We start from the raw sequence: 15,150 nt of genomic DNA on the forward strand, positions 1-15,150 counted from the left end.
TTCAGTATAAAAATAAAAATGTATCATTTAAAAAAACACAATTATTTTTCCTTTCACCAATTTCTTTTGATGTTTTCTCTTCACTAATTATCTGAGAGGGCTAAGATTACAATCCTCCCCACCAGCCCGAAGAGCTCAAAGCAAGTAAAGTGTACTACGCCTTAGCAATGGTCAAGAACTAAAGGAAAAAATGAAGGTACGTAACATATTTTCTATTGAAAGTGACATTCTTCATGTCCTAGTGTCTATACCAAGGTTAATGTCAACTGAGCAAGACAAAATTCTCACAATGACTTCATGTGACTAAAGTAAAAGTTAAATAAACAGAGGATGAGAAATTTTTATGTCCTTTAAAACAAGGAGCTGAGGAAGATTATACCTAAATTCACATGATCCAGAGTATCTAGACAGAATATGAGAAATCCCATTTTATACGTAAGACAGAGGCACACAGAGAGGGACAGAGGCAGAGGTTTCTGTACCTCAGAAGCCACTTCAAATTCTATCTCTTATGTAAAAGCATCCCATGTGCATTCACAACAATTCCAGAAGCAAAGAATAATTTATATTAAATTGTGATATAGTTTATATTAAAATAAAGGAAGTATGTGGTGATAAAGAGATTGTTATTAGTGCAAGATGCTTTTATTTTTGCAAATCCATGTATACTGCAATGCTCCACATACAAAGGATATAAAATAATGAACTTGATATTATTTTCAAACCCAATATTCAAAGCCTGAGACAAAAAAATAATGGTATTTCAAAGCAATGAACTATATTATTTTTTATATGTTTTTATTAATTTTAAGAAAGAGAGGAAGGGAGAGGGAGAGATAGAAACACTGATGAGAAACATCATCGATCAACTGCCTCTTGTACACCCCTCACTGGGTAATCAAACCCAAAACACCGGCATGTCCCCCGACCAGGAATTGAACCAGTGACCTCTTGGTTCATGGATCAACGCTCAACCATTGAGCCACACCAGCCAGACAATGAACTATGTTTTAGAAATGAAGACTATGTCCCATCGAAAACAGCTAAAGTACGATGGCTCAAATGATTCCTGCTTCCACCATCAAGGAATGCTGCACTAGCCCAACCGGTTTGGCTCAGTGATTATAGAGTGCTGGCCCTCAGACCAAAGGGTCATGGGTTCAATTCCCAGTCAAGGGCACATACCTCGGTTGCAGGTTCAATCCTCAACCCCAGTCAGGGCATAAGCAAGAGGCAACCAATCCAGGAGGCAACCAATCGAAGTGTCTCTCTCACATCGATGTTTCTCTCTCTCCCCTGTCCCTCTCTCTTTTTCCCTCCTGACTCCCTTTCACTCACTCTTTCTAAAAATCAATAGAAAAAATATCCTCACTCCTCAGGTGAGGATTAAAAAAAAAGCTGTGCTAAATGTGGGGCAATCAATCATCTCCAACTTTTTCAATTTACATCTGTGAATACATACAGAAGTAAAAGAGATCAAAGTTGAGGATTAATCTTCTTACACCTGTAAAGCCAGTCATCTCCACATTCTTTCTCCCAAAACCCAAAGACATCATACTCCTCCACTCCTCCATCTATTTTCCTGTTTTGGCAAGATTGTAAGATGAAATGCATGACATCAGGACATATAAAAGTGACAAAGGAAGGTTGATAATCAAAATAATTATTAGTGCCCCAACCAAAAAATATGCAAAAATCTACTAAATAAGAGAAACTACCATAATTAAAGCTCAGCTAATTTTTTTATCCTATGAAACAAGCTGCCTCCCCATCCTCCATTCAGGAGACACTTCAGTTTTATATCTTGACATATTTACATGGCACCTACTACATCATGGATAGTTTTAACAATAAAGATTCACCCAAGTGTATAACATTTTTCTGGGTCAGTATTTTAAATAAATTTTAAAAAGCCTCCCCTCAAAAAAAGATGAGTTGCATTATACTGATGATATTACAATATTAGCATGTTCAACAGACGGGAGGGTGTTAGGGGCTGGGTGAGAAGGGTGAAGAGATTAAGCAAAGAGGGAAAAAAAGACTCATGGACACAGACAACAGTATGGTGCTTGACAGAGGGAAGGGGGGTGGAAGGTAAAGGGGGGATAAATGGTGATGAAAAGAAGACTTGACCTGAGGTGGTCAACAATACAATATACAAATGATATATTGTAGAATTGTATACCTGAAACCTGTATAATTTTATTAACCAATGTTACCCCAATAAATTCAATAAAAAAAGAATGTTTATATACTAGCTACTTTTTAAAAATTCAGACATATTATATACATAGGACAAATAGTTTATTCTTCTCTATAAATTCATTTAAATATATCTATGATATCCTATCAAGGTAGAAAGGTTAGACTATAATCAGAAAGAAACTCCTTTGAAGTGTTTTTACTAGCAAAAGAAATAATCTTTTTTTTAAAGCTTGTTTATTTTCATGTGTGAAAGTGTGAAGGTCACTAGCTTTGCTGTGTTTCTGTAGGTTTTACTCTCTATAACCATTAGGTTGGAACATAAACCAACCTAATTTAAGATGTGAAAATTCATTATATTAAATAAAATTAGCCAAGACATGGAAGTTGAATCACACGATCCTGAAGTTCTGTGGTGATGGCTCCTTCTAGTCAAAAGGCTGTATGATCATTGACTTTTTAAGCACAATAAAATGCAGAGTATAGCCCTGGCCATTGTTAGACCATGGTCCCTTGGATCAAAGGGTCGCAGGTTTGATTCCCAGTTAAGGCACATACCTGAGTTGCAGGCTTGATTCCTGCCCCAGTGGGGATGTGTTAAGGAGGCAACCAACTGTTTCTCTCACATCGCTGTTTCTATTTCTCCCACCTCCTCTCCCTCTCCTCCACTCTCTCTAAAAAAAAAAAAAAAAAAAAATCAATGGAAAAAATATCTTCGGGTGAGGCTTAAAAAAAGCATATAAATAGGCTGATTACTATTTAATTTATTTAGGTTGAGCTACCTATTAATTCTTCATAGCTCTAGAAACATGACTATCCATCTTGAAACTCTCAGTAGCAAAAAAAAAGTAATCACAATATCTGTTATGAAATCCTGGAGCATATGGGAACTTCTATAACAGACAAATTTGTTTCTACTAACACCCAGTCTTAGCCCTTGACTTCCCCACCCCCTTTGTTGCCTTCTCTCCCCATCATTCCTCCAACCTAGTTTCTATTATCAGGAATTTACAAATGAACTATTATATAATAAGGTTTTCAAAGAAAAGAAAAAACATGATGTGATTTTTTCAATCACTTAAATATAATAGTACTGATTAACTCAAATTATGTATAGAAATTACCACTTTTGATATAAACTGAAGATCTTACTCTTCAATTACAATTCTCTCATATTTCCCAAAGTTAGGATTCTGCTAAGAATCCTATGAGGTTGATTAATTTTAAGGTGTGAGAAGTCAAGCCTTAGGACTTTCTAAAAGAGCAGACAAGTTTTGTTATTATTATACTTCTGTGGCTTCTATTATAGAAATGGTAGGTTCTTAATCATATTCACACCCATGAAGTCTTTTCTTGAATGGCACAAACCAGGCTTTCTGTACTTAAAATGTTATGATTCAAATTCCTTTCTTTTAAGAAATAACCATCAGCAATACTTGACAATTGTAATCTGAGCTACATAATCTAAAATAGGAGGGACATACATTAGTGGCTATTTTTAAGTAAACTAAATGATGATAAACTTAAGCAGTAGGCAGCAAGTCTAAAGTTATGGATCTGTTCATATTAACAGGATGCAGAGGTGACACGCGAACTCATTTTTTTGGTTGATTTTTCTTTGTTAAATGGCATTTAAATATATAAAATAAATATCAAAAATATAAGTCTTTGTTTTACTATGGTTGCAAATATCAAAAAATTTCTCTATGTGACATGGCACCAGAGTTAAGTTAGGGTTTTTCAAAATGCTGACACGCCGAGCACTAAAGAATACTTTGAGCATCCATGGCATATACATATATGATCATGATAAACTCAGATTGAAACTTGCCTATAAATTTCATTACCTAAATATTATTTAGTTCTGCTAACTTATGTCTTCTATACAAGTTATATTATATTTGCAACCAACAGTCCACTAATAAAGCCCTCTGAGACCTTTACCTTTTTCTAACAAAGAGGGATAAGACTGACCTCTGAGGCAAGCAGGATGGTAAACCGGTTAGGCTATTTAAAATAAAGTTTCATTATCTTGAAGTATTATAAATTCCCAAATTATAATATATCTTCAAATTACTATACACATAGTTTAAAAGATTAAAAATTTTGTTAAAATTTTTTAAAAACTGTAAATAAATAAATAAAGAATTGCTTCCCTTACATCAGTTCCCATTACATCAGAAATGTACTTTTTTCTGTTAATTTGCCTCTATGAACTATAACGAAGAGCTTGAATAATTGTACTTTGAAGTTCATAAAGGATCAAAAATAGTAATATATCCAATCCATTTAAAAGTGATACAGACTTTTATTTTAAAGGTTGTAGAGGGCCAGATTATATGACTATTGCAAACCTGGGAAATCTTTCAGATACATGAGATAAAAGAGAAAATTGAAAAGACAAAAGTAAATAAATTTTCCATTTTGTACCACCATTCAGTATTAATAGAACTATTCAGTTAACCATTGGTTAAGTAGCTAATGATGCAAAAGTAACCATTCAGATTTATCTCCCTACATGATTCACATTATTAATGTGATTTCTAGACCTTTCAGTAAATTAAAATACCTGTGTTTATTAAAAAAATAAGTGTTTTAAATAAAAACATTAATTGAAAGTATAAAATCTTGGGCACTTAACTGAAATTAAGGCATGGGTCATGGTCATTTAAGAAAAAATATCACTAAAGACTGATATATTGTGCCAGGACATGCTTCCTTCTGTGTGCCTTTAATGTGTCCAATTCTTTTAACTTCAATCTATTTGGATGGCAAGGGATGGGTTAAAAATGGGCAGCTTGTTCACAAACACAAACCTTCTCCTGGACATCTTATGAGTGATATGTTAATATGTTAAAATCATGAAAAACCTTTCTAAAATTACAATGATATATATGCCCTTTCAACACAAAAACGTTTGTCATTATCACTGATGGCATATAGCTTCTTCAGATCCTTTTCCCTTCCATAGAATTCCATTACAAACACCACCACATGACTAGTAACTCAATATAAAATAACTTCTCCCAAATTCTCCTAATATGATCAATCCCCAATAAGCACCAGAGGACAAATACCATCAACTTGCACAACAGAGTCCCAAGGTCTAAGAAGCTTAACACTCATATATCAGTCATGGCTACATGGCCGGGAAAACGAACATCATGAAGGACTCCTGCATTCTTCACATTGTGCTCATGGACAAAGTCAGTGTAGTTTCTATGAACAGGCTGGGGCGGGGATAAGGCCCTTGTGTTCCACTGGTTTCCACCACGTTGGCAGCAGTCACTGGCAGCAGAGAGCCTGGATGGTTGGGGAGTGGGAGGGGAGCACAGTTAGTCAATAGGAATAGGAGAAAATTGATGTGTAAGAGGTAATAAAAGAGAATGACCAGCATGCACCACTGCTACAAGCAGTTATCAACATCTCCATGCAAGCACATTCAAGAATAACAAAGGTGAGGGAAATCCCACAAAGTTACATGTAGTGGAAAATGTAAATATGAAAATATGTATAAGTAATCAGTCTGTTAAGTGAATTAAATAAAGAAAAAATTTCATAGAGAGCAAGACACTCTGTATCTGTCCTTGATGTTGCTATCAAAATCAAGGCAGAAATGCTCTTTGAGGTTCTAATAAATAGTATTTATAATCAACTTAGTTAAAATATGTCATAGGGCAATTCTACATAAAGATAAAGGCACATATAAAAAAGGGCAATTTTGAAAATTATTCCTCAAATTAAGTGATCTCACAAATTAAGTGAAATCCAGGAAACAAAATTCAGAATGAGGTGTGTTTTGTTTTGTTTTTAAATCTATGCTGAGAGGCCATGTAATTTTACATCTATGTTCTCAATTAACAAGAGAACCATTATTCCTTCTATAATCAAAGTTCACGGGAGCTTAGAATGAAATTCAACAGGTACAGATAATGTGATGAGATTATAAGCCCCCTCCAAGAAATAGATTTAATAACTGTATTAGATGCCTTTTACACACAGTGCTATAGAACAGGCCTATAGAACTATGAGAGTGAAACATGCATACAAGCAATTCCTGGTTAGAAATTATCAGAGTCCTCCAGTAGAAAGAAAACATTTACCAAGGTTCAGAAAATCAGGGTTTTATGACATGGCAAAAAAGGGCAGCATATACTTAAGATGACTACAAGTAAAAAAAAATAACCTCAATTATAAAAGATATTTAAAGATATTTAAATATAGTATTTTTTCTAACTCAACCAAAACATAAATATTCACTATTTTTCCTTAGGAAAACTGAAAAAACTGGCTAAAAGTTTTTTACAATAAAATCATCTTCTTTCCTTCAACTGAAATACAATTTGTTCATTAGCTATAACCCATAAAATTCATGACCCTCAATACAGGGTCTCTGAAAATTTAGGAAATTAAATTAGGTTTATGTTCTCCAAATATTATTCAGTTTTTTAATAAATAGTTTAAAGATTTAAAAGAATTGTATCTCAAAGGATGATACATATTGGATAATTCTAAGTTAATGCTATACCAAATCATTCACTGCAATAATGGTGTCATTTACAAGACACTAGGAAGAAAAAGCTAAAGAACTGGACAGAGAGTAGGTTTACATAAAATTAGTTAAACATTGTCTGCCAGAAACAGAAAAGAGTCCATTGTTCTGCCCAACTGTTCAAACCTAGGGAACATTTCTAAATGTTATTAATGTATCACTTTCTAAAGGAGGACTTTTATAGTCATTTAAAAGTATTAAGAATCAAAGCATGCAGAAACAAAGAATGAAATATGGAATGCATTTTAAATTAGGGCTGGGGAATCCATTAATGCCAAGACACGTCGGTTCTGTATTATTCCGTGCCACTGTTGACATACTCTGAGGCTGATTAGATTTTAAAGATCATGACTTTACTCCATTTCAGCTAGGGAGGTCACAGCAAAATTACATAAAGGAAGGAAACACAGCTCCAAATTTTTCATTTTTCTACTAAGTCAATATGCTCAGATTCAATATTCTCTCTTTATAAAGGCTGCACCAAAGGAGCTAATTAAATAGATTTAAATATGTATGCATAAACATTGGAAACCTCAGTAAAGATTTAGTGTTACAATACAGGATGCAAAGAAATCAGACTCTTGTTCCATAGTAATATAAAAGATAAGCATGTATTAAGAAAATTCTTGCCCTAGCCGGTTTGGCTCGGTGGATAGAGCATCGGCCTGCGGACTGAAAGGTCCCAGGTTCGATTCCAGTCAAGGGCATGTACCTTGGTTACGGGCACATCCCCAGTGGTGGGTGTGCAGGAGGCAGCTGATCGATGTTTCTCTCTCATCGATGTTTCTGGCTCTCTATCTTTCTCCCTTCCTCTCTGTAAGAAAATCAATAAAATATATTTTAAAAAAAGAAAGAAAATTCTTTTATAGTTGAAGTCCCAGAAGTACTACATTCCCTTGCTAATAGGATTTGGTGATAACATCAAGGAGATAAAACATAGCTGCTTATTGGAGCTGTGTTTTCAATAAGAAATTGAAAAAACTCTTAATGGCTTAAAAAAAAAAAAGACTAAAATTTGACATTTAGAAGCCTCACTATTCATACTTTAAGTGTGTTGTGCCCACATGACACACACAGAGTCCTCCCCACCACACTCTCAAGTAGAAAGAAAAAATAATAGGGTAGATGCCCTCAATTTCAGAAACTAATCAAGTTATTTGGAACTGAAGTAAAAATATGCCCAACCATCAAGAGCAAAGCACCTTGCAGTTAGTTAAGCCAAAATAACAGCGAAACACAATTACATAGGAAAGACTGAAAATGATCACCAACCACTGTGGACCCACCACCATGAAGGAAGAACTGGTTGCACAGAAAGCTGACCAAAACCTTGAGATCACCACAGAAACTCATTAGATTTCAGGTAGTAAAACTAAGAGCAAGAAAAAAAAAAAGAGAGAGAGAGAGAGAGAGAAAAATCCTATGAATTATCAAAGTTCATTTCATAGACACAAAATTTGAACAGATGATGCAACCAACACGACCAGTCAATCACATAATTCCCAAGGAGCGTCCCAAGCCACATACATTTAATTGGGGAAAAAATGAACCCCACAGGTTAACCCAATAAGCCACAAAGTATCCATATTTGTATACTTACTATCAACCTAAAAAACAAAACAAAACCCTGGAAATCTAAACAAATGAAGTATCTTCCCTGTCATCAGGAGTATTTCATGCTTTGTTTTATTGGACTATAATCATGTTTCTCTTATGCCTTTATCTACAGTCTTTAATGAAGAAAATACATCCAAAGAGTAGCACCATGTTGTATGGAATAACATGTAACAAACATATTTTCCTCATGGATCTGGGAAAAGGTTCTACTGACTATTATTGAAATCAAAACTCCCAGATCATGCTAACCAAAGTAAGGAGAGCTGTCTGATGTTCTTCATTTAGACAACTACACTCCAGAGCTTCTTCATCCATAGCTCTTATTTTTCCCATCCCAATAACTGCTTAATAATATGCCTCTTTTCAGCTTACAAATATGAATAATTTGCTTTCAATCATTTAAAGTACTCTACAGTTATAGCTGGGAACTTATAATACCAATAAGCAAGCAACATTTTCTTTTGGCTTAAGGAGCTAACAAACCATTTCCTGTCATGCTGGTCTGTTCCAGGACTCCTTGGAAGATTTTCTATCTCCACCAGCGCAGGACCAGAGGGAATGGAAGAAGTCCCCAGCAGAGTAGATCTCATACCCCAAGCCTTTGGACACAAGTTATAAAAATCATTTATCTTGCCTAGATAAAAAAATCCCTTCACCAATTAAAAGAACATTACAATGGAATAATATCTACATAGTCAACAAATACAATGTAAATAAATGCTTGACTGTTATATGTCACATTAAAGATAGATAGTAATCTAACTGAATATTAGTATTTTATAGGATTTACAGAAATAGAAAGTTTTACAGAGCACCTGTTCTATTCACAACATCTTAGAGAAAATAAAAGAGGGTTTCACATTACTGAGTCACTTTAGAGATAAATAAAAGAAAAAAACTCTCCCAGTTATACCACTATGAAATTCAATTAATAAAATACTAGTTTCTGTAATAATTAAGTACAGTGTTCTAGTGCTTTAGAAGTTTAATATTAAGAAGACTTACCTGTTGAGAGCCATTATTTTGAGTTGAAACATTACTGTGAACACTGTAAGGGAGAAAGATCCATTAAAATCTATTAAAAACCATATATAGGGCTTCATGTTGTCAGATGACAATGAAAGTAGCTCTATTTTTAAGTACATTAATTTTGTTTCAAATAAAGAAAAAAATTACTGTTGATTAAAACAAAGATGTGCCGAAACCGGTTTGGCTCAGTGGATAGAGCGTCGGCTTGCGGACTGAAGGGTCCCAGGCTTGATTCCGGTCAAGGGCATGTACGTGGGTTGCGGGCACATCCCCGGTGGGAGATGTGCAGGAGGCAGCGGATCGATGTTTCTCTCTCATCGATGTTTCTAGCTCTCTATCTCTCTCCCTTCCTCTCTGTGAAAAATCAATAAAATATATTTAAAAAAAAAAAAAACAAAAAAAAAAAAACAAAGATGTAAGGTGCCCAGAAAACATTTGCTTTTATAAGCACACACTTGCTTTTTCTATAGTCTGCTTATTTCGTATTTCCATGTATTTTAATTGTGCTTTAATTGTATTTTAATTGTTCTTTAGATGTACTAAATGTGTTTTAGATGTACTACTAATCTTGTTTATTCACTGGACAATATATCTCAAAGATGACAAAATAAAGATAGCAGCACAACTGATGCCTTAAATTCAAGGCATTAAGCACAAACACATACATAATCTTATCTGTCACTTCTTTTGTATATTCTTACCCTCTCAAGATTTTCCAGTGTCAGCAATAGCTCACCATTTTATAACTCAAAAGGCCTTAGTATAAAGTTAGAAACTTCTCTGTATACCTTTCCTTTCAAGTGATTTATTAATATGTTTTTAAATTTTTAATTTCACTCATTTTCTTCCCTGCCTCTCACAAAGCACTTAAAAAACCTAAAGCTATAGTTCAACAAAATAAATAGGAAAACTCAGAACAGCTGCTAAAAAAAAAAAAAAGAACAAACATTCAATGAAATAAGAACTCAAAAAGGAAATAATACCACAATAAAATGAAGGAAGAGAGGATACTTTCAGACCCTCTAGAATTAGCATAATTAGTATTCTAAAGTAAAGAATTCAACTAAGGTAACAAAAATTTTGTTCAAAGTTATTTAAAAAGTTCCTTGAAAATGATAAAGTAATGAGATTTAATGAGTGCCCTGGCCGGTGTTGCTCAGTGATTAGTGTTGGTCTGTGCACTGAAGGGTCTCGGGTTTGATTCCATTCAAGGGCATGTACTTGGGTTGTAGGTTTGATCCCTGGCCCTGGTTGGGACATGTGCAGGTGGCAACCAAGCAATGTTTCTCTCTTCCTATCCCCCTCTTTCTTTCCCCCTCCCCCCTCCGTTCCACTCTCTCTGAAAAGCAATGGAAAAAATATCTTCAAGTGAGGATTCTAAAAATTAATTTAAAAAAAGAATACCTCTTAAACACATATACATGCAAAAATAAACATCATAAAATCGTTTTAAAAATAAGATTTAATGAGCACCGTGTTCCAGAAAAAATGAGATACAGACTAAATACATTCAGCCCTTTATTGTTAAATTACTGACCTTCGAGAACAAGTAAAGAATATTTCAGTTACCCCAAAGGAGATTTAAAAGCCAATTATTGTTAGTATCAGGTTGGCACAGACTTCCCAATAGCAATACTCAAGAATATTATACCCAGCCAAGATGTCTTTCTAATACAAGGAAATAGGCAAAGCTTATCAATCACCAACAAACTCTGAATGCAGCATCCAGGAGCCTTTCTTAGAGGAGTAAGAGCAAAACAAAAACTATCTAATGATGAAAGACAACTAATTAAAAAAGGATTCACATGCCCTGGCCAGTTTGGCTCAGTGAATAGAGTATCGGCCCGACGACTGAAGGGTTGCAGGTTTGATTCCCGATCAAAGGTGTGTAACTCAGTCGCAGGTTCCCCAGCCCTGGTAGGGGTGCATGTGGAAGGCAACCAATCGATGTGTCTATCTCACGTTGAGTTTTCTCTTTCTCTCTCTCCCCCTCCTCCCTCCCTTCCACTCTCTCTAGAAATCAATGGAAAAAAATATCCTCTGGTGAGGATTAAAAAAAAGAACTCACAAATGAAAAAGTCTTGCTAAAAGGCTGAGTGATGAAGGAAGTCATTTTATGTTTTGTTTTTTTTCAATCCTCACCCGAGGATATGTTTTTATTAATTTTAGAGAGAGGAAGGGGGAGAGACAGAGAGAAATATCAATGTGAGAAACATTGGTCGGTTGTTCTTATATGCACCCCAACCAGAGATCAAACCCACAACCTAGGTATATGCCCTGACCAGGATGTATAGGTATACAGGATGACGCTCCAACCAACGAAGCCACTCAGCCAGGGCCATTTCACACTATTTTTAAATTAATTACATCTCTATTATAAGTTGAGTCACCAGAATTTGCACTACCATTGCTTGGATTCAAATCCAAGCCACAGCACTAGCTCTTACTCTCAGAATCTCAGGTTCTTCATTTGCATGAAACTATTAGGAATATTAAATTAATTAATAATAGCAAAGCACAAAGAACACTGATAAATAAAATTAACTGAACCCCCCCCCAAATATTGTTTAATGTAGATCTGTTGCCAAGGCAAATGTAAAAATATACATGTCAGGCATGAGTTATTTTTACTACTAATAATGTTGCTCTTCTCAGAGTACATTATATGCTGGTTTAAGTAACCAATAATCCCAAATTATCAATGAAATCTGATCCAACCTGCTTGGTACAGAAATTAGACTCGCTACTCTATGGTCCCCTAAATTACTCTCTGGAGCTTTTCCTTAAACTGGGAATAACCCCAGGAAGTGATGGATAAAAGATGAATAATAATATGAGGAAAAAGGACTTAAATAACTGATGTTAACTGGATCAGAGCTCTTTGATTTCAAACAATTTGAAATGTTGAAAGTACTATTTTCTCATAATAATACAGATTCTTTCAACTCCACTAATATGAAAGTAGGAGGACTTCTCACTACTGACATAATCTAAGATTCCCCTTTTAAAGGATTACCTGCAATACTGACACCTGTTGCTTTTATACCACCTCTATTCATCATCTCCTCCACCTTCTTCTTTTCCTCTCTTTTCTGTCTGAAAAATTCTATGGAAAGCCTGTACAAAAATGTGATCTTTTAAAATGTCACCTCTTAAGATACTTTGTATTATTAGTCAAGACTCACAAGAAAATAGAAGCTAAAATAGTACAAGTAAAATGACTGACATCAGCCAATTAAAAAATTTGTTATTCAAACTGGCACAGTACAAGGTCAAGAAGCTTTTTAGGTCAAATAGTTTTGCTTTTTCAAACCTACTGTTTTCCACAGTTCACTGGAGCAAAATTGTTCATGCAAACAGAACTACAAGGGCAAGACTAAAAGGGCATTCATACCAGTCCAAGCTCAGGCTCTCAAGCTCGCATGGAGTAATGCTCAATAACCTTCAGTCAGGAGAGCTGAGTGCCCCCCAACCACCACTTTCATTTCTAAAAGTTTATTCTAATAAAAAAATAATAAAGTATCATCACTTAAATATCCTATTTCTAATGTGTTCATTACTCAAGAAAAAAATTCATTATTAATTTTAATTTTAGGAAACTATACAGTCACTCACTTTCTAGTCAGAAATGTGTATTTCAAAAAAATTTTAAAGGATGACAAACTTACATAATGAAAAACTTAATTTTTCAACTACAAATTGTTTATATTTCTGCTGACTTCACCAGGTTATATTCTTTAAGATCTAATATTCTGTCCTAGCTTCCCTTTCAGGAAAGCAAGACATGATCTATTAAACAAACAAACAAAAAACAAATTAAAAAAGTTAAAAAAATACAGAACACCTCTAACATTTCTCCACCATTATCTTGACAGCACTGGTTATATATAACTCCAAAGAAAACAAAATAACCAACAGCTAAAGAAATTTCAGGGATACCTTTCAAAAAGCAGAGTGCTTTTGTGGTGAATCAATAATCACAGCATGGCTTTCTAGGTGAAAAAAAACTAAATAAAACATATCAAGGTGAGGCTGACCATACTCAGTGTAGACAAATTTTAAAAAGAAATAGATTTTAATGTCCTAAATCTGATATTTTAACAGGCATTCCAGGAACCTGATACATATCAAGGTTGAGAAGCATTATTTGAAACTATATAATGTAATATACACTATTACAATTTACTGCTTCATCAGAAGTAGGACTTCTAGAATGGTGGGTTGAGGATCCTCTCCCAGCAAAACAAAGATTTAGCTAGTGACAATTATTTTTGTTTAAATCATCAGAAGGCATATATCAAGTGGAAAAACATTTATTCAAGAAAAACTCCTAATTCTCAAGAGCCAAGCCTGGAATTAAGCCACAATTTGCTCCCCTTTCCCATTTTCCCAAGTTCAGTGTTGTGGAAGCTCTACTCCAGGCTGGTGCAGCCAACAAAATGAACTCTCTCTCAACAATACAGACTTTAAATCAGTTATTTTAAATATGTTCAGAAAATAAAGAAATCAAATCTAAAGAAATAAAGGAAAGTATGAGAACAGTGTCTCCACAAATAAGAGAATATAATTCAAGAGTGAAATTATAAAAAAAACCCAGAAATTTTGGAGTTGAAATGCACAATAACTAAAATGAAAATTCACTAGGAAAACACAACAGCGGATTTGAGCAGGCGGAAGAATAAATAACTTGAATATAGGCCAAGTGAGATTATCTAGTCTGAGCTACGGAAAGAAAAAAGAAAAATAAAGAAAGACTGTAGGACACCTTTAACTGTAGCAACATGTATAATGGGAGTCTCAGGAGAAAAATGCAAGAAGGTAATTTGAAGAAATAATGGCTGAAAACTCCCAAATTTGATGAAAACAATATACCATAGAAAAGCAACCAGAAGAGAACTGGATGGTAAATACTTGTATCAGACAAAATAGACTTTAAAATTAAAATGTTAGTAGAGAAAAAGAGAGACATCCTATCTAATAAAGAGGGAATATGCTAATTGACCCTCACACTGTCACAAAGATGGCTGCGCCCACAGCCAATAAGGAGGGAATATGCTAATTGCTGCCCTGCCCTCAAAGATGGCGGCGCCCACAGCCAATAAGGAGGGAATATGCTAATTGCTGCCATGCCTTCAAAAATGGCGGCGCCCAGGGCCACAAGATGGCAGTGCCCAGTCCCCTCAGCCCCGCCCCCAGGCAGGCCCGGCCTTGCCACGAGCCTGCTTCTGGGGTCCCCCAGTCCCCTCAGCCCCCCAGCCGCCCAGGGCAGGCCCAAGGTGCAGGTAACCAGGGCCCGCCGAGGCTTGCGCTGCCAGCAGTGGAAGCAGCAGAGGTGTGATGGGGGTGTTGCCTTCCCCTGATCGCTGGGTCGCCTCCCGCCCCTGAGGGCTCCCGGACTGTGAGAGGGAGCAGGCTGGCCTGAGGGACCCCCCCTTCCAGTGCATGAATTTTCATGCACCAGGCCTCTAGTTTTATCATAACAAAAGAATCCAACAATTATAAACATACTAGAGGCCCGGTGCACAAAAATTTGTGCACTCGGGGGGGAGAGGGGGTCCCTCAGCCCGTCCTGTGCCCTCTCACAGTCTGGGACCCCTCCGGAGATAATGACCTGCTGGCTTAGGCCTGCTCCTGGGTGGCAGAGGGCAGGCCCAATCCCTAGGTGCAGCCCTGGTCGGGCTCAGAGCAGGGCGATGGGGGAGTTGTGCACTGCCCCCTGTCATGCACAGAGCAGGGCCGATCGGGAGGTT

At 35.8% G+C, this 15,150-nt stretch overlaps 1 protein-coding gene across 6 annotated transcripts in view; it reads right to left on the minus strand.

The window, feature by feature from the left end:
- The window catches only part of EPB41L5 (erythrocyte membrane protein band 4.1 like 5), a 165,307-nt gene that overhangs the window by 78,036 nt on the left and 72,121 nt on the right, over positions 1–15,150 (minus strand). For 3 of the 6 annotated variants that reach the window (XM_014464388.2, XM_014464387.2, XM_006098804.3), the window contains exons 15-16: positions 9,377–9,419; positions 8,855–8,970 (exon numbers count right to left, since the gene is read on the minus strand). The exons of 2 other annotated variants lie outside the window; for them this stretch is intronic. In XM_014464388.2, coding sequence (XP_014319874.1) covers positions 8,855–8,970; positions 9,377–9,419 — 159 coding nt within the window. Of the gene's footprint in view, positions 1–4,481; positions 5,506–8,854; positions 8,971–9,376; positions 9,420–15,150 lie in introns of those variants that run through there. One more of the 6 variants, XM_014464392.2, reaches the window with a different exon arrangement.

The sequence above is a fragment of the Myotis lucifugus genome, unplaced genomic scaffold, assembly GCF_000147115.1.
Source record: "Myotis lucifugus unplaced genomic scaffold, Myoluc2.0 scaffold_247, whole genome shotgun sequence".
NCBI classification, from domain to species: Eukaryota; Metazoa; Chordata; class Mammalia; order Chiroptera; family Vespertilionidae; genus Myotis; species Myotis lucifugus.